This window comes from Heterocephalus glaber, unplaced genomic scaffold (assembly GCF_053883595.1).
Source record: "Heterocephalus glaber isolate CG9 unplaced genomic scaffold, H.glaber_assembly_v1.0 deba00001479, whole genome shotgun sequence".
NCBI classification, from domain to species: domain Eukaryota; kingdom Metazoa; phylum Chordata; class Mammalia; order Rodentia; family Bathyergidae; genus Heterocephalus; species Heterocephalus glaber.
The window spans coordinates 12,907,388-12,926,612 of record NW_028258316.1 but is presented as its reverse complement, the minus strand read 5'-3'; the positions used below and the strand labels follow the sequence as shown (position 1 = coordinate 12,926,612).

Sequence of the window (19,225 nt, the reverse complement as noted above, 5' to 3'; positions counted from 1 at the left end):
CAAGGAAGAAAAACTACATCATCACGATAGTTATCTTTATGCAAGTGGGCATTAGGCTGTAGATAATATTTATAAATATTTCCTTTCATTACCTACTCCATGTCCTCCACCCTATACTTCCATTGGCCTGGGTTTTTTTGTTTGTTTGTTTTGGTACCGGGGATCAAACTCGGGACCTTGTGCTTGCGAGGTAGGTAGTGGAACCACTGAGCTAAATGCCCGACCCCTGGCCTGGTTTTTTATTTGGTAGAGTAAACCACACTTTCATTCTTGAAGGGTCTGATTCCTTACTTGTCCTGCCAAAACTGTCCAAACCAAGCCAAGAGTTTGATTAGTTGGCTTCATTTTTTATTAACTTTTACTATTGATGTTGGAAGTACTAAGGGGTGGCCTGGGTTCTATATAGTGTCCCCTTCCCTCTACCAAATAGCAGCAACCCAGTTTCCCTGGCAATCAGGAACAATCACTCCAGTAGGATAGTATCCTTTTCTTTGCTTATTGTTTCAGTGGCCTAAGGAGCTAAAATGGCCAAATGGCTGTTTCTTCTTCCATTTCACTAGCACCATTGTGTCACTTGATGGGACCTTTCTCCTTAAGAACCATAATTTAAAAAAAATTTTTTGGTACCGGGGATCGAACTCAGAACCTTGTGCTTGTGAGGCAGATAGCGGAATCACTGAGCTAAATCCCCGGCCCAAGACTATAATTTTTGAGCTGGTAAAATTCAAAGTTGAAGGACAAGAAGCAAAAATTCTACTTAGACACTGCCATACTCGGTACCAACCACAAGCCTAATACATAGTAGATGTTCATTAAGTATATGTGAAACGGGGTAGGGGTGGAGCTCAGTGGTGGAGCACTTGCCTAGAATGCATGAGGTCCTGGGTTCTATCCCCAGCACTGTGAAAGAAAAAAAAAGTTATGTATGAAGCACATTAAACAAGGAATGAATATGTGTCAGGGAGATATATTTATTCCATTTTCCAAATGCATTTGAGCATGAAATTAGTTGGGAGGTGGAGGAGCAGGGAGCATTTTAAGGAACTAGGATCCTATGGAATACATCCTGGGGTGTTCTGGGATGGTACAATCTTTCTTTGGTTGCAGCACAATGCAGGTGATTCATGTCCACCTTTTTAGATTTGAATGTATTCTACCTCTGCCTCTCTGATATGTTGTGTTAGTTACTTTTCTCTCATTGCTGAGACAAAATACCCGATACCCAAAGTTAGAGGGGAAAGGCTTTATTTAGCTTGTGGTTTGTAGATGTTTCTCAGTTCATAATCAGCTGGCTCCAAGGTAGACTGGCACATGGCAGAGGGGCATTGCTGAGGACAAACAGTCCATGGTGGATGGACACAAGGTAGCAAAAACAACAAGGGGATTTTAACAGTGCCTTTCTGCCCTTTTTGTCTTATCCAGACTACCGGGATTAGGGCAGTGTCAAGCCAATCAGTGGACTGGTTTAGTAAACATACGCCCTTAATCCCAGCATCGCACATTCCGGGTTCAGCTACCTTTGACCGAATGAAGCTTTGCAGGGACATCGAGACCCAAACCATAACAACTAATGATATATGAAGGGAAGAAGAACAAGAGAGGAAGGCTGAGAGGTAGACAGGAGGTTAGAACAGTAAGAAAGATATGGCGTCCCTTTAACTCTTGAGCAGTGGGAAGCAAGGGAAGGTTTTAGGCAGGTAGCATAATGTGTTAGTCAGCTTTCTGTTGCTGTGACAGAATACCTGACGTAAATCATCTGAAAGGAGGAAAGGTTTATTTTGGCTCACAGTTTCAGAGGTTTCAGTCCATGGTCTGCTGGTTCCATTGCTTTGGGCCTGAGGTGAGACAGAACATCGTGGTGGTAATGGAGGTTGCTCATCTCATGACACCCAACAAGAAGGGGAGGGGGAGGAGACAGACAGAGGAAGGAACTGAGGATGAGATATTGTCCCCAAGGGCACACCCTCAAGAACCCACTCCATTCAACTAGATTCCACCCACCTCCTAAATTTCTGTCACCACCCAGTAGCCCATCAAATTATGAACCCACCAATGGATTGATCCATTAAAGCCCTCATGATCCAATCACTTCCCCCAAACTCCACCTCTAAATATTGCTGCAACACAGGAGCTTTTGGGGAATTTTTCAGATCTAAACCAGAATGCATAGTAACTGATTTTCCCTTTAGAGATTCTTCTCTAGTTACATACAGAGAAGCAGCCAAAGGGGTAAGAGTAGGTAGGAGATCCTTCTGGTAAGATGGTGGGAGAGGAGCACCTAAAAGGATCATGACCCAGGGTGATGGCATAAGAGACATGGATTCCAGGTCCTGGCCCCAGCCCTGAGGCTGCCTGTTCGCTAACCCTGGGCCAGTGCCTTCCCTCTCTGGTCCCTTTCTGTTCATCTGTAAAATGAGGGAGTGGGCTGGATAATTTCTAGGGTACTTCCAAACTTTAGAGTGTATGATGGAGGAGAAAGGTAGCCAAGAGGTATTTTGGTCCTGATATTATAGGAAGGACCAACTTCAGAGTGTCCTGAAAACCACTAAAAGGGACTCTCTGTCTCTGGCCACCTAGTCATTACCCCTGACTCACTCCTCGTGTGAGGAGCCGATCTGCATTTCTGTCCACCTTGTCTTCCTTGGGGCCCTTCTCCCCTGCATTCCAATCTGCCCCCATAAACAGTGCTTCCTGTTGGCATCCCAAAAGCATAGGTGCTGGCCCTTGGGGCCTGATCTGGGTGACTAAGGTCGTTCCTGAGTAAACACAGCAGCTTCAGCCACTGCCATTATGAAACACATGCCACCTGGGTGGGTCGTGTATTTTATAGGAGGTCATGGACTGGGGCATGAGTTGCTGAAGAGTTGCCTCTCTGTACTGCCTCAGCTCCTTCCTCGGCCTGCAAGGGCTCTCTACCCCAGTCAGAAACTTATGTTAGGGCCCTGGCTGCTGCTAACTGCAGCCACACTTGGCAAATCCAGGTTTGCTGGACCTGGGTTTTAGAGAATCTCTTTCTTAGTGAGGAGGGTGGTATCTGCCTTGCTGGATCACTGTGAGGTTTTCTTTCTTTCTTTCTTTCCTTTTTTTTTTTTTTTTTTTTTTGATCCAGGGTCCACTATGTTGCCCAGGCTAGCCTCAGACACTCAGGCTCCAGGGACCCTCCTCCCTCAGCCTCCCAAGTAGCTGAGACTAAAGGGGCATGCCAACATGCTGGGCTTGCTAGGAGAATTTCAATCTATCCTTCCACTCATCAAGGTTTTAAACATCTCCAACAAGCCAGGAGATCTGAGCAGTCAATGAATCCTCTGACTATGCTCAAACTTTTGTCCTACAGTAAAGAGTATTTTGCATCATAACTCCATTACACACAAGCACATGTGCACATATATGTGTGGTTTTGCACATGAAATGCACTATGATGTTTTCTATTCTATTTTTTTAATACTGGCTGCTATGGATTAAGTTGATTTCACAATCTGCTTAAGGGTCAGGAACAGTGATTGGTAGACCATTGTTCTAGTATTCCCTGACCCACCTCCTACCCTCCACTGCCTTAGGTGCCCTCTTCTATGACTTCACAAGCATCCCAATAGTAGCTAGCACATGACAGTGAAACATCTTAATGGGAGCTGCTTGAGGACAGGACCTTGTGACTATGTCTGATTCATTATTATGTCCCCAGAATCTCACCTAGGTCCCACAGGTTGGAGATAATTAAATGTAAAAGGAAAAGCAAGCAGGAAATGCACCTGCTCACAAGTCCCTCATATTCTTCAGCTAATTATACACAATTCAATACATAGTACACAATAGACAACTTATTATTTGGAATAACGAAAGCAATCCATTATATTTCTCTGCACCTCCAAGTTTTCAAAGCAGCATAACAGCCTAAAGAGGCCTCAAGCCAGAAGCTCTCAGGCTAAATCTGGCACACCAAGGTTTTGTTTGATTGGTCCAATGCTTGAAATTGCTTAGGTTTGAGCAGCAAGGTGGGCATGCACTGTCCCGGTCCCACCCACCCCACCTCGCACCATCTGACTCCCAGCAATATCTGTCATTTCTGTTCCCCACCTTAAAGCCTCTGAGCTCATGTGCTCTGAATCTCATGTAAACTTGCCATGCAGGCAGGGAGCTAGGAATGAGCACATCCTGGGATTAGAACACAGGTCTTGGTATGATGGACGAACTTAAACTCACTCCCATCTTACTACAAGCCCAGTGGTCTTCTCACTCATGTTGGGACTATAAAGCCATAAGTGATAGGGATAGTTGTTGTATATTCCAGTCAGTACAGTAAACATAAAGCAAAATCGAGCCTGGGTTAGGACCCTTTGTCCAGTAGGAGGCTGGAGAGTTAGTAAGGGTCAGAGGGACAGCATGGTGTGGTATTTGAAAGCCCTGGAACTCATACTTCTGCCTGGCCTCTATTTCCGGATCCACCACAGACCATCTATGTGATCACAGGTAGGTTACTTTTCCTTTCAGAATGGCAGCTTCCTTGTCTATAAAATGAGCATCATAGTAGTGCCCAACTAGAAGAGTTGTAGTTAGGAACAATGGATTAAGTATGCAAAAATACATAGCCCAGTGCCTGGACCAGGACAGGTGTTCAGTGATTGGTAGTTGTGGCTTTTGTCATTATGGTGATTGTTGACTCAGGCTGGAGGAGAGAAGTGAGTTTAGGCCCTGGGACTTGTTCAGCTTTCTCTAAGTGCTGGAGAGCCAAGGAGTCTCTAAGGAGACAGATGTGATTGGATATGCAAGGTCTTTCTGCCTCCTTGGGGAGTTTGCTTGGGAAATGAAATGCTGCTGCACCATGGGGTCTCCAGGCTCTTGGGTATAGCATTCAGAGCCTGGCCAAGCATTGAAAGTCCACTTTCCATCCTCCATTCTCTTCCACCCCCTGTTCTGGTCCAACCAGGCTGGCTGCCATCCACTGGTAAATACATACATCCAGCACTTTTTATTTCTTATTTTCATCTCACAAGCTCCCTAGAACAGAATGCCATTCCTCTTTTCTCTACGATCACAGTCCTCCTCATCTCTCAATGCTCGGCATATAACAGAAACCTGTGAAGTCTTTCCCTGTAATCACCAAGGAAAATGTGCAGCCTGGCCTGTATATTCACAGCCTGCAGAGATGAAGCTGAGAAAAGGAAGCTTATTGTGGAGGATCCTTGCATTTTACCAGCTTATCTTATGTGCTCTCTCCAAGTGGGTACCTGGTCTCAGAGAGGTTAATAACTTTCTTGTGATTACACAGCTAGTAACAAAATCAGAGTCAAACCCAAATCTTTCCCAAAGCCTGTTTGCTATGGTTTGAATATGGGCAGTCTCCCCCACAGGTTTGGTCCCCAGGGGGCACTATTGGTCTTTTTGGAGATGAGGCCTTATGAAAGGTCCCCAGGTCCTCAGGAGCAGGCCATCAAAAGAGACTGTGGGGCCTCAGTCTCAGTCCCTGTGCTTGGCTTCTTGGCTTGTGATGGAGGTAGTTTGGTCCACCTTGTGCTGAAATGTTCATTTTAGACTCTAAAGACAAAAATACCACAGTACCCAAAATGAGATGCTATTTTGTTTGAAAAGGGGTCCTTTATGCACTGTGAGCCAATAAGAAAGCATTTGAAGATATGTAGGATAATTACCTTAATATGATGGGAAATTGGCAGATTAAGTAACCCTACCCCCTCCCACACATCCCTTTCATTCCTGTCAGGAAAGATAAGCCAGAGCCATGTTGGCTGTTTGTACACGTATCTCTTTCACATAGCTGTTGCTCGCCTCAGTGTTACGAGTAGGAATCATTTGCAAAATAACTGTACCACTAATCCTTACTCCCTCCTCCCAATTAATGATACCCCATGCAAGTGTCTCAGATGAAAGGCACATTATTAATATTCAAAGAAAAAAACCCTCGTAACCATTTTAACATATACAACTAACAATGAACTAAATTTGCTTTGTGGAAGACAGAGAGTGAGCATCCCAAATTAGTTTATGTAAAAGCTGAAATTCTTCCCCGAAAGGTCTCAGTACCATCCTCAAAGAATATCCTGATCATCAGAAATGCCGTCAAGATTCCCGCCAACATTATCCCCTTTGTTGTCTGAAATGTCGAATCAAGCACATCTGGCAAATGTCCTAGAGCTCACAAATCTTTCAAACAGCGTATAATTCCCAATGGTTAAAGAGATAACGCCACCGCTTAATCGTGCTGCTCTTCAAAATAGCACCAACTTTCCTTCAATCAGAAACAATGGCTTTGGCTTCTTAAAAATACCACACACCAGTGATTATTTGCAGAGAGGGCCCTTTTGCATTTGAACCTGTGGATTCCAGACAGAATTTAAAATCAAGGCCATGAGCCTCATTTGAATGCACACTCCATTAAGTGGACAGTGGGGAAGAAGGAGTGTGAATTGCGGTCTGAAGAGTGACCTGGCTTGTACGATTCAGTCTTTGGGAGGGGAGGGCTGGCTTCACCAGGATGAGGAGGAGGAAGATGAAGATGATGCTGGCAGCTGAGCATTCCCAAGCACAAGACACTCCACTGGAGAGGAAGGGAGTCCTCACGTGAGCCTTGTTTGACAAGTGAGGAAACTGAGGCTCAGTGAGGTTAAAGAATTTCCCCAGGAAATTTGGCAGGAATAAGATTCACACTGAATCTCATCACCTCCTGAGGTTTTCCTCTTGCCATTTTGCCTGGCCAGCTCCAAGACTGTCTATCTAACAGGGCATGGTGAGGCCCCCAGACACAGGTTTTACATGTTCCCCAGCCGACATTAGAAAAGAGTGACATCTAAGCTGCAGAGTGAGCACCTGGAAATGAGAGACCACTGCAGTCTTCTGAACCGGAAACATCCCAAGTGCCTAACAAGAGGGAACTGGTTAAATGGCACATGGTATATTTTTTACAACAGAATACCATGCAGCATTAAAAACAGCAGTGGAGAAATTGATCTTTTGATATTCAAGTGTATCCATATTCTACTTCAAGGGCCGGGGATTTAGCTCAGTAGTGCCACCGTCTGCCTTGCAAGCACAAGGTCCCAAGTTCCAACCCCTGTACCCCCCCCCCAAAAAAGACATATTCTACTTCAGGTGAACAAGATAATAATGATAACCACCATTTACTGAGTGATTGCTATGTCCCAGTACCAGTTAAGCGCATTATACATATTATTTTATTTCTTTTCATCTAATCCTCATGGTAACCCTTGAAATAATTATCTTCATTATTCCCACTTTACAGATGATGAAAGTGAGGTGAAATGCCTTTCTCAAAGTCAACAGGTAATAAGTGGCCGAGCTGGAATTTGAACTCAAGTTCAGCTGGCCCCAAAGCTAAAAATGACATTTGAGCTGGTTCTGAGTGAAGAGTTGGAGTTTATTAATGATGGAAAGAACCAAGAGCCCAATGAGATAAAAATTACACACCCAAAGAGTGTAAGATTACACTGGTGGTTCCTTTTCCCAAGATAGTTCTCTGGCCACTTTATTGCTCAGATAGTGGCCAAAAGGCCTGGTGGTATAGCTCAATGGTTAGAGCACTTGCCTAGCATGCAGGAGGATCTGAGATCCAGAGAGGGAAATCACATGCCTGACCCAAACAGCCTGTCTATGCTGGGGCTGAGAAGAAACCCAATTTTCCCAATGCCAGCCACAGCTCCTTCTGAAAACCCAGCTCCCTCTGCACCGCACCTCCCTTGTGGTTTCTGCAAAATGGCCGAGGGAGTCTCCTGCGTAGCTCCCTCCCGTCATCTCTCCAGCGAGACAAAAGGCAATTTACCCAAATGTTATAATCACCTGGAGGCTGGCACGCGGGGGCATCCCTGTTTTATCTGTGGTATTGTTAGCAGCACCATAATGAAGGCTTTATGGAGGGATAATATCACACTTGTAACTGCCAGATAAAGTACCCGCACTGATCACACATCCCTGCCAGCAGACGTGGGCATCTGCTACAAGGAAAAGGGATAAGAAAGGGAGTGATAAGCACTGAAGCCTCCACTGTGCCAGGGACTTACCACATCCTGGTCCTTTGAGGAAATTCCATTGTCCCTATTTGGCAGATGAGGCAACTGAGGCTTGGGGAGTTGGTTATTTAATAATCCGTTCACTCCATTATTAAAAGGAAGGGGCAGGATTTGAACTTTCTGAAATTGAGGTCATGCTGTCAATCAGTGAAATAGACAGTGGCCTATACTAAGTCATGAGGCTCTTGCAGAACCTAGGCAAAGCTATAGATTCCAGAAAAATACACTTGAATCCACCAACAGAATTTTGCCTACAGAAGGCAGGACTGGCCACCTGGAAGCCATCCATAGGCTCCTGTCAAGATCACTACCTTAGGAATGGCAGCTTGCCCCTGTTTGCCACCCTGCCTGACCTGTGGAATTGCCCATTGCCATCCTCTCACCCCAGCTGAAAGGGCCTGGAAATTCCCCTTCCAGCCACAGTGCCCATAGGATTCTGATAACAATGCATTCCCCGCCCCCACAGCAGCCTCCTGCAGGCCTTCAGAGGACACCGCTTCCCCTTCCGCAGCTGGAATCAGCCTGGGCCAGGCCATCACCAGCATGGTTTGTTTGTCTCCTTTAATAGAAGTGCATGCAAGGCCAGAGCCCATCTCTCTTCCTTAGCCCATGCTCTAGAGCCAGTGCCACTGGCTGAAGCCCCTGGCCAGCCTCAGGCTCAGAGAGTCAGACAGGGTTATGAGCCAGGATTCAGAGCAGCTAGATCTTACCAGCTGAGACCTAGAGTTAGTCTCTTAACTTCTCTAAACTGCAGTTTCCTCATCTGAAAAATGGGAGTGGAAATAAGACCTGCATCATAAGGCTGTAGTGAGCACCAAGGGAGATGATACAGGGTCACCAAGAAGATGATATAGTGAGAACAGGGCCTGGCTGTGCCAAGCACTTGTGATTGGTGATTATTTTACACCTTGGGGTGAATAGTTGAAAAGCAGGGGCCTCCTTAACTCCACATCCCCAAAGAGAAGCCAGTGTCACCTTGGCAAGCTGCCCTCTGGCCTCTACTCTCTTGCTTTTGATGCCAATTTCAAGACTGAACGAGAGGCCTGTGGTTTCTGGATCTCTGCCTGGCTCCTGGCCTTCAGTTCTGGATGTGGCGCCTCATTCTCATCACAGCTCATCTACCTACAGCTTCAGACCCCTGAGCTCCCCCCAGACACAGATCCTCACTGAGCCACTGTGGACACTAGAATGTCCTCCAGACCCAGTACCCAACCTCCAAACCGCTGCAGAGCCAGGAGGACAGATGCATAAACAGGTGGTCGCAGGAGTGGCTTGGGGGTTCTCTAGACAGAAGCTGGGGCTTTTAGGGAACCTGAGTGCTCAAATGACTATAGGGAAACTTCTGCCCTCAAAATAAAGTTCAGGAATAAAAATAACATAAACCACCAAAAACATATGGAAGACAGACCAACACAGTATTACATTCCCAATCATGTTCCTGTTAATTGGAAATATCAAATGTGAGATTCTTTTCCCCACAAAACTAAGAGTGGCCCTGTTTCTCTGTTGCCCAGAGCTGGATTCACAGTGTGCTGAGGGAGCACAATGGAGTGTAATTGAGGTGGTGTTCTGGGAAAGGAGGGCCTGGCTAGGCCTTAAAGGGCAAGAGGTGGATTTTGCTGCAGGGAAGGGAACAGCATGGGCAAAGGCACAGTGCGATGCTCAAGATGGAGCAGCTGCTGTGTGTTAGAGGGTGGAGAGGGAGCGAGGAGTCCTCCCTCAGGCCTGATGGCCAGACTGGGTTTTGCTGAGGGTGTAGGAGTGGGACTGGGTTGGGCATTAAAGGCAGAGGGGCCCAGTGTGGGCTCCAGAGAGCCTTGAAACCTGGTTAGGGAGTTTGGTTTCTGCCCTTCAGATAATGAACAGTAAGGACAGGAGTTCCAAAAGGTTTCTCAGGGACTTGACTGTGACCCTCCACCTATCACTAGCTGGGCAGATCCCTTCACCTCTCTGAAATGTACTGTCTTCCCCTGGGAAACAGAGACAACAGCATAGACTTTGCAAGATCTCTGTGGGGATTCATTGAGTTCTGGTCTATGATTCCTCTTTTCTCCCTCCTGCCTGTCCCCACTGCCCCAGCCTAATTCAGCCCTCACATCTGCCAACTGGACAGTGGGCTCCCAATACGAGGCCCCTTTGGTCCATTGTCCATGTGCAGCCAGAAAACAGGGGCAAAAGGAACAAAAGTTCAGGGAAAAGGCTGTGACAAACTAGCTGCCTTAGTAGAGTAGCTAGGCGTCATGAATGTGGTTGGTGAGCACAAATCCAAGTGTTAGTGCTCAAAAAGGAAAAGTAGGGAACCAAGAAGAATGGCAATATAAACAGTGCTAGGGATTTTGTACCCTCATTCAACATATACTTGCTCTGGGGAGACTGAGTAAGCAATCTCTATCCCTGGGTGCCTCTCTCCCTCAGAGCATCTTGCTGCATAGAAGGCGGTTCTAGTAACTAAGGGTTAGTATCACCCACAGACTCAAGCAAACTACTTACTATGCATCTGCGCCTCATCTGCAGGTCTAATTCTCTGTCCCAGCGATGTCAGAATACCTGCTGTGTGGTACTTAACGAGGTATCCTCCTCCAGCATGGGGCCTCCCTATGAGATTTTCAAGGCTTACAGTGACTGTGGGCATTCCCCCTTTCCCACGGACCGGGGCACCCACAATTCCCACCTGAGACAATGCTGCGCTGTGCATTCACAGAGGTGTCAGTGAAAGTGCTTGAAGTCAGGCATGTAATGTGCCTGCCAGGCGTGGCCCTGCCACATAGAATACTAGGTATTCTATAATACTAGGTAGTTCCATTCCATGCCCAACTCACCCTTCCCTAGCAATAGCTCTAAGTCCTGCCCTAGCCCTGACCTTGGAGACCCTACCTCACTCACCTCAATACATTAAAACAAAATGTAACTACACTCTCATATTAAATAGAAATTATTTTTGCTGTGAAAACTTTTTTTTTTTGGTACCGGGGATTGAACTCCGGTCCTTGTGCTTGCGCAGCAGGTGGCGAAACCACTGAGCTAAATCCCCGGCCCGCTGTGAAAACTTTGAAATGATCTTTCTAACTTGCTTGGTCAATTGTTTGACTACAAGTCTTTAACAATTGACTGTGATTTCTTGAGAGTGGTGTGCTTACTGGAGAATTCTGGCACACTGAGGAAATAGAGCCCACAAATGGATTTGAAGTGTAATAAAATTGTTTTGATTTCTAAATTTAATAATTAATCAAGTCTGAATGCATTAATTGTAACATTTCTTAATTTCAGTTTTGCAGTTTCTCTTTTTGATGTCTTAGAGCCAATCACTTTTTCTTAGCCTCTTACGTTTGAATAGGCCTTGACAAGCTTATGGGTGCTAGGGCCTGCACCTCTGGCTCCCAGTGGGTGAGGTGGCTTGTCCTAATCCACCCCCAGCCTCCACCCAGCCTCCAAAAGGCTTCTTTACAGGGAAAAGCAGGAGCAGCCCCAAGGCCTCCCACTTGCCTATGGCGGGCTTTGCCTGGGCAATGACCCTTCAGTCAATATTGACGATGCTGTGCCTTGGCCTCTGGCCACCACCACGCCAGCAAAGTTCAAAGCCTCTTTCTTGTCAGGAGTTGTGACAGGGAGGCCGGGGCATCGCCGCTCTCGTGGTGGCATTGCCTTGGCCCTGCCCCGCCAGCTCACACAACCCTGCATTTGCACTGAGGGTGTGGTGCTTGCACACAGGCTGGGAGTGTGGTTTCCCGTGCTCCCCTGGTTCCAGCCAGAGTCCTCTGAGGATGGGCCTGGACCCTGGGAAAGAGGGCAGCTCCTCCATGACAGGACCCCCTTCCCTCAGAGACTCTCCATCCTTGTGCTCACCTGGCATCTCAGTTGAATCTGGAGCTGTCTCTGCAGTTTGGCAGTAACTCCTCCCTCTGCATGTGATCACACACACACACTCAACCTCAGGTAGTCACACACTGCCACACTCGGTAAGTTACATGTGTCACATATACACAAGCATTCCCATGCATCAGACAGTGTTCATGTTCACCCTTAAACAGAGCCACTCACATACTGAGACCACTGAGGCACACACTGATTCATGCTTATGTATGTGTGATGGAAACACACAGATTGGTGTATGTGTACACACTCCTGGCTTTGCTGAACATGACTGGTGCTGGGGCACATGGATCTTTCCCCTCTGCCCTGATAGAATGAAGAAGGCAAGTCATTGCACTCCTCTAAGACTCGGCTTCCCATCCTAGGTGGGGCCAACACCATCTCACTCACCAAAGGAGAATGAACCAAGCTCCCCCAGTGCTGACACACAGTCAGGCCCTCTTAGGTGCTCGGCCCCATGAGCCTCTTTCCCTCCTGAGGCCCTGAGGTCCTTCGGGGTCTCCTCCCTTTCCCACTCCCCACCCTGCCCCACTCACATGAGTGGGACCTGTGTAGCAGTGGTGACTTCAGGTGCACCCAGCCCAAAGGTGTGCCAAGAGGTAGCATAGATTGGCTTGTAGTACCCAGTGACCCTAATCTGCCTGTTTGTCCTCCCTAGGCTCTCATGCCCTGGCCTGCTCTCCTGGCTTTGAACAAAACTCATTAGCTGAGCAGTGACTTTTGATCCTTAAGTTTCTGATCCTGTGTAAAGACCTCTGCCCCAGGGTCCCTGCATACTAGCAGGGAACCAGAAGTCCTGGGGAGGGAGGGAGTCCCTTAAGGATGCTCTTTCATGGACGCCCAGTTTAGGAAGACCCATTAGAATGACCGTAGCTTCTACCTCCTGGGTGTCCAAGAGAAATTCTGGCATTTCTCATGCACTGAGGATGACATTAGTGCAGTCTGCATATTTGGGGCTCTGTGCCACTACCTTGGCCAGTGGCCTCATACCTCCACAGGTGTCATTTCCTCATCTACGAAGGTGCCTGCCTTGAAGGTCTGCCATCAAGACAGAGTGAGGTTATTCCTGAAGAGTGCTTAACACACACAGTTCATGAGAAATGCCCCAAAACTCAAAGGAAAGCTAGAGGTTGTCTTGCAAGGTAGGACATCTGGGTGCATGTGGCAACACAGGGTACACTGAACAGAGTTATTAACCAGACAGGCTTGACTCAGATGCTGAGCCACCAACCTGTTGGGAGATTTTGAATGAACCATTCCTCAGCTCCCAGGTAGCTTTGGATCTGAACAGATGGAAACAGAGTTCCTGTATGGATTGGGCCCTTGGCAGTGCTCAGTGCTGGCTTTCAGTCTTCCCCATTCCTAGCACTAGGCACACAGTAACCACAGGATTGGGCTTGTTGATTCATTTCTTCACTCAACAGGTATTGACTGTGGCCCTATTATGTGTTAGACACTCCTCTAAGCACTGGGGACACCACACAGGCAAGGCTCCTGGTCTCACTGGAGCATATAGTCTAGATTGAAGAGGCAGCATATAAGTAAAAGATTACAGAGAGTGGTGTGTGCTAGGAAGACAATAAAAGACAAGACAGAGTGACTGGGAGGAGGTCAGATGAGGGGTCACAAAGAGGTGACATTTGAGACCTGGATATCAAAACTTGTGACACAAGGGAGCTGTGAGAGAAAGGGGGTGAATGACTTTTGTTTTGTTTTGTTGATTGGTAGCGATCTCACCTGCGAGAGAGCACACTGGATCTAAATTACATAATTATTGTAAAGATGGTACAGCAATCTCGATATGGTTCACACCCAATTTCTCCTATTATTAGCATCTTTTTTTATATCCTTTTATTGGTACATTTTAGGTGTACAATATAATGACATTCATCATTGGAAATTTTCACCTTTACATAACCTTGCTTGGTTCTTATTTTTCCCCCTTCCCCTGCCCTCCCTTCAACTCCTCCATCCCTCCCTATTATTATTAGCATCTTACATTGAGTGGTATGTGTGTCACATTTAATGAATTAATCTTGATATTAGCATGGATGAACACAATGCCATAGTTTATTCAGATCTCTTTAGCCTTTTCCCATTTTCTTTTCCAGGATCCCATCCAACATTACATTTAGTTGTGTCTCCATGGACTCTTCTTCCATGTGATAGTTGTTCAGGCTTTCCTTGTGTTTGGTGGTAGTGCTGAAGAGTGCCGGTCAGATACTTTGTAGAATATCCCTTCACTGGAATTTACCAGATGGTTTTCTCATGATTAGACCAGGATTATGAACTTTTAGGAAGGAAGACCACAGAGTTAAAGTACCATTTTCATTCAAACATACTAAAGGTACACAGACTACTGAAATGACCACTGATGGTGAGGTTAACCTTGAACACCTGGCTGAGGTCAGAGTTCTCCACTGTAAAAGCAACCCCATCATTCCATACTGTACTTTTGGAAGTCAGTATGCACAGCCACATTTAAGAAGTAAGGAATTTTGCTGGGCATGGTGGCACACACCTGTAATCCCAGCACTCAACAGGCTGAGGCAGGAGGATCGCTATAAGTTCAAGGCCAACCTGGGCTGCACAGTGAGTTCAAGGCCAGCCATAACTACATAGTGAAATTATGCCTCAAAAAAAAAAAGTAGGGAATTTTGTTCCAACTCTTTGAGAGAAGAGCATGTACATAAATTCTTTGGAATTCTTAGAACTTGTCTTTTCTGATTTTTCTTCATTTTTGCCAATATTTTTATGCTAGGCTTTTTTTTACTTATTAGAAGCTCAAGAACCTGTTAGTATTTCTAGGAACCTAGAAATATTTTATTTACATCAACAAAACACATGACATTACCAAGACATTAAATTGAAGAGTAGGGAAAAAAAATCCAGTAATTATTTTAATTTTTTTATATTGTCAATATACATTAATGAAAGATTTGGAAAACACCAAAAGCAGAAAGAACTTCTGTAGTCCCACTTCTCATGATTTACACTTCAATTTATTATCTTTAATTTTTCTTCTGTGCATACTTTTTACATGAAACATACTGTCCATATAATTTTGTTTCTTCCTCTCTTTCATTTTCTTGGGTTATTATCTCATCAAAAACATTTCCCCTATATATACTTCCTAACTATCATTTTCAGTAGTGCTGAATATCCTCTCACATGGTTTACAGTGAGTGTCCACTGCCCCCCGTCCCAAGCTAACACAATTCCTGGCATGTAGCTTGTGTAAAGAAATTATTTGTTAAATGAATATATATAACAAAGTAATTATTCCCTTGTTTTTAGCAATGTATGTCATTTTCTTGATTCTAAGTAGTTCTGAGACAAATAGATTATTCCCTGGGACAGCATCCCAGAGTGGGATTACTGGGTCAATGAGGGCCCAAAACTTTTAAAGATAAATGCACCAAACCAGAAATCTTCCTTCCTTTCCCTGTGCACCATCAACAATTGTGCCAAAGAAGGTAATTTACAATTGATTAAAGAGTTTGTGAGGTGTTTTCCCATCTTTTTTTCCTTCCTCCTCTCTCCCTCCCCTCCTGCCAAAAAGGGGGAAAATTATCTGAGAAGGTGAAGATGTTCTCAGACAATCATATTAACATATTCCAACAATCGCAATTTGCAAAATAGTAATCACAACTCCCGGGATCTGGGAGGCATTAATCAAAGCTACAGGTTTAATTCCATTTTAAATATTGATGAAATATGCTTCAGCAGCCTCACCCTGGCGTGGCAGGGCCAGGGGAGCCGTGGAGGCGCAGGGGAGGTGGAGGGAGGGTGGGTGAGCAGCTGCCGGGAGGGGAGGCATCTGTGATTCAAATTGGTGGCTGTGCAGCCAGGTAGAGAGTGAAAGGGGTAGTGAAGAGGGCTGTTAAGTCCATTGCTGTCAATTTGTAACGATCAGGGAGGGGCCTGAGGACTGGTTCAGCACAATACACCCAGTTTGTCTGGTTTCAGGGGTTACCGCTGAAGAGGCTGCAGCTGCACTGATTCGAATAGCCTGGAGACTTCAGAACTGTAATTATCAACCAGGCTGTTCACAGTGTGGCAAAAGTGGGCTCCACCAGTGCTTAACTCCTTGTGTGCTGACACATCATCACCGCTCTCCCCACCCCTGGTTTGCCAGCCTTAGCCGGACTCTCAGGCAGCTTTCCCAGGGGGAAACTGAGGCCCACTGACTGCACAGAGTAGTTCTCAAAGACCAGAGCAAGCTAGCCAGCCTTTTTCCTTAAGTCATATGTAAGGAAGTAGGGTAGAGGAAGTAGTACTGGGTGTTTTGGAGGAAGGGGGGGTTCTCCTCAATACTATCACATCTGCCCTGGGGTGAGAAGCCACGCTAATAACTGACTGGTAGCTTGCTCAGCCCTTCTATAAAATGGGGGCATCTCTCTTCCCCTGTTGGGCATTACAGAGATTCAATGAGATGCAATGCTTGTAAAGCACCCACAAGGCTGTCCCTGAGGCTTCATCTCTCTGACCCAGGCCTGGGCCTTTTCACAGAAGAGGAAAGTCTCCCTGGGCAGGGGAGGGTACCCCAGGGGTGTCCCTGGGCAGGGGGATCTGATTCAGAGAGCAAGCTTTCACTAGCTCTCTGCATTTCAGCTCCCAGGAAGTCCTCTTGTTTCTTAGCTTCTGCCATTTGTCACCCAAAGAGGATGGAACATCTCATCTTCTCATCTCTTAGGCAGAAGGCGCTGGGCTAAGAAAGAAGAGAAGGTGTGATCTCCTGCCACCTATTGCCCAGAGGAGAATGGCCTGAGGTCCCAGATGACTTGGAGGGAAGAGGGATGAGGAGGAGAGGCAGGCAGCTGGTGTTGTGCAAAAGAGCATTGGCTTAGCTAGGAGCATCAGTGAAGAAATTCTGTGCACGATCTAGGACCCTACTCCTGGAATATGACCCCAAAGCAATTCTCCCCTGTATCCCTGAAGCGATATGCCTGAGAATGTTGATCCCAGCGCTGTTCCTGGTAGCAGGGAGCTGGAGTCGACCTCCATCTCCACCACTGGGAAGATGGAGAATAAAATGTGAGGGGAGCCAACCAGCAGTATCCTGGAAACATACTGTTGAGTGAAAGAAATGAGACACAAAGAAATTCACAGCACAATGCCATTTTTCTAAATTAAAAACATATTTGCACACAAAACAACAGCACATATTTCATAGAGCCACATGCAGTTTAGGCATATATATCCCACCATTAGAGTGGGTCCCTGTTGTGGTGGAGGAGGGGCTGGGGATGGGTTTGAGGAGAAAGGGGGGAAATAAAAATATAGTAAATCCTCAAGAGGTCTTGCGTAGCGTGTAGATGGTGGTGTTCTATGGACTGATGACCAACTCACTCAATTCTCTGTTTGAGGTTTTGAAAAGCAGCACAGGCTTTGTAGTTAGACAACCCTGGGTTCAGCTCCTGGGCTCTCTCCCACGTACTCACCCTGAGGCTGTGGACAAGTGGCCCAACCCCAAGAGCCTCTGTTTGTTGCTCTGAGAAGCAGTGGGAAAGACTTGCCTGTCAGGCAACCTCGGGACTAAGCAAAGGGAGATGTCTGTGTTAGGGGGCTCAGGAAAGACCCAGAGCTGCAGCTGCTCCTCTGTGGTTCCCCAGGGAGGCACCTGAGTCAGCAGGGTGTCGGCCTCCTGTGGAAACCACAGGTTCTTTGAAAGGTCACGAACAGAGAGCCCAGGAAAGAAAGTAACATCTGAGACTCCTGTCCCCCAGCACTACCAGCCAGGTCTGGCCCGGGTGAGTGTCTGAGTGTGAGACTGCTGCTCTCTTGGGATCAGACCAACTTGCCTCCATCAGCATCCACAGACCCTTTTGTGCTCAATTTCCCTAAGACCAGGTGTCTGCTGAGGGATTCATTTTAAATGAAAGATCTGCTCCAGACGGCCCCTCAGCAGACCATCAGCCTGTGCAGGAATGCACGCCAGCCCCAGGACTGAGTCTGGGGGCTTCTGGAGTACAGAAGTTCCCAGCAAACTCTAGGCATGACCAGCTCTTTCTCTTTCCCTACAGATGATGATGAGCACGAGTGGATCATCCGGACGTGTCGGAAGGGTGAGGACAAGATCGTGAGTCCCAAGCCCAAGCTGTGAACCCTATGGCCACTTCCACCAGAGGTTTCCATCTGCCCTGCTGGCACTGGCTGGCTTGGTTCTAGTTTTGACAGAAGAATAAAGCCTTCATACACTCAGTGGGTGCATGTGTTTGCCTTAGAAGACTGTTTCTCAGAAGGCACTCTCATTTCCCCAGCATCAGAATCATCTAGAAGAAATCATGAATAGCTGTTCCCAGGCCCCAGGCTAGACTGACTCTTCAGAATCTCTGGGAATGGGACCTGGCAATTTGCATTCCCAGGCATTTCTTATGCATATGAAAATTCTGAGAACTATTGTCTTACAGTAGATATATGTACTTGAGTGAGCCACTAATGGACTCAGGCAAGTGTGCATTTTCTCTGCTCCTCACAATAGCCTGCAAGGGAGGACTGCGCACTGCAGCATCCTCAGATGGGGAATCAGGTTCAGAGGGAGAGTGACTCACTTGGTCTCAAAGGGCAGTAGGCCTGAGTACTGTGCCCATCTTATAGCTGGTACATTCCCATAAGCCCAAGAATGACTACCAGGACTGCCTGTCCCTCTTACAGATCCATTCCAGCCACATACCATAGGCACAGGGTCAGTGTGGTGCCACCAAAATAATGTGGCTTTGGCAGCATCTATACCTGGATTCAAATCCCAGTTTAAACACAGGTATCACATAACCTCCAGGACAAAGCCACCATTACAAGCCAGTGCTGTGGAGAAGCTGGGGCCCTGTCTCCCATCCCCAATTCTCTTACCCCTACTTTATTAAATTCTTCCCTATCTTCCCAGCAGGCCCTTGGGCACCTCCCTCCTTGACCACCCAACCATAATCTTTTGTTCCTATTCTGTGAACTTCTCATCTGACAGCATCCAGCTCAAAGCCTCCCCTATGCCTCACAGAATGCTGGGGGTTGTCTGTTTATAGCACTGGCCACACTGAGAGCTCCTCTAGGGCAAGGTGGGGCTGAGACCTCTCTCTAAGACTGTTGAGCCTGCACCCAGCCCAGTAGAGAGCTGCCATTCGGGGAGCAGAACAGAGAACAGAAACCAGCCTGATTTTCTCAAAGCTTACTAAAACACAAGGGCGATGCAGTACTTAGAGAAGAAATCCATCATCGTGCCTTTGCAATGCACAGTTTACTAACAGGAAAACGGTATCTACTTTCCAGGGTTGCACTGTCCAACAGCCCAGATAGTCTAGGAGCCAGACACTTAACCCCTT

The 19,225-nt window shown here is 46.7% G+C and overlaps 1 protein-coding gene across 1 annotated transcript in view; it reads left to right on the top strand.

Annotated features, from left to right (window-relative positions):
* The window catches only part of Morn5 (MORN repeat containing 5), a 38,360-nt gene extending 20,250 nt beyond the window's left edge, over positions 1-18,110 (top strand). Inside the window, exon 5 of the mRNA XM_004849434.4 lies at positions 17,933-18,110. Coding sequence (XP_004849491.1) covers positions 17,933-18,012 — 80 coding nt within the window. The 3' untranslated portion in view covers positions 18,013-18,110. The remainder of the gene's footprint in view (positions 1-17,932) is intronic.
* Positions 18,111-19,225: the final 1,115 nt, after the last annotated feature.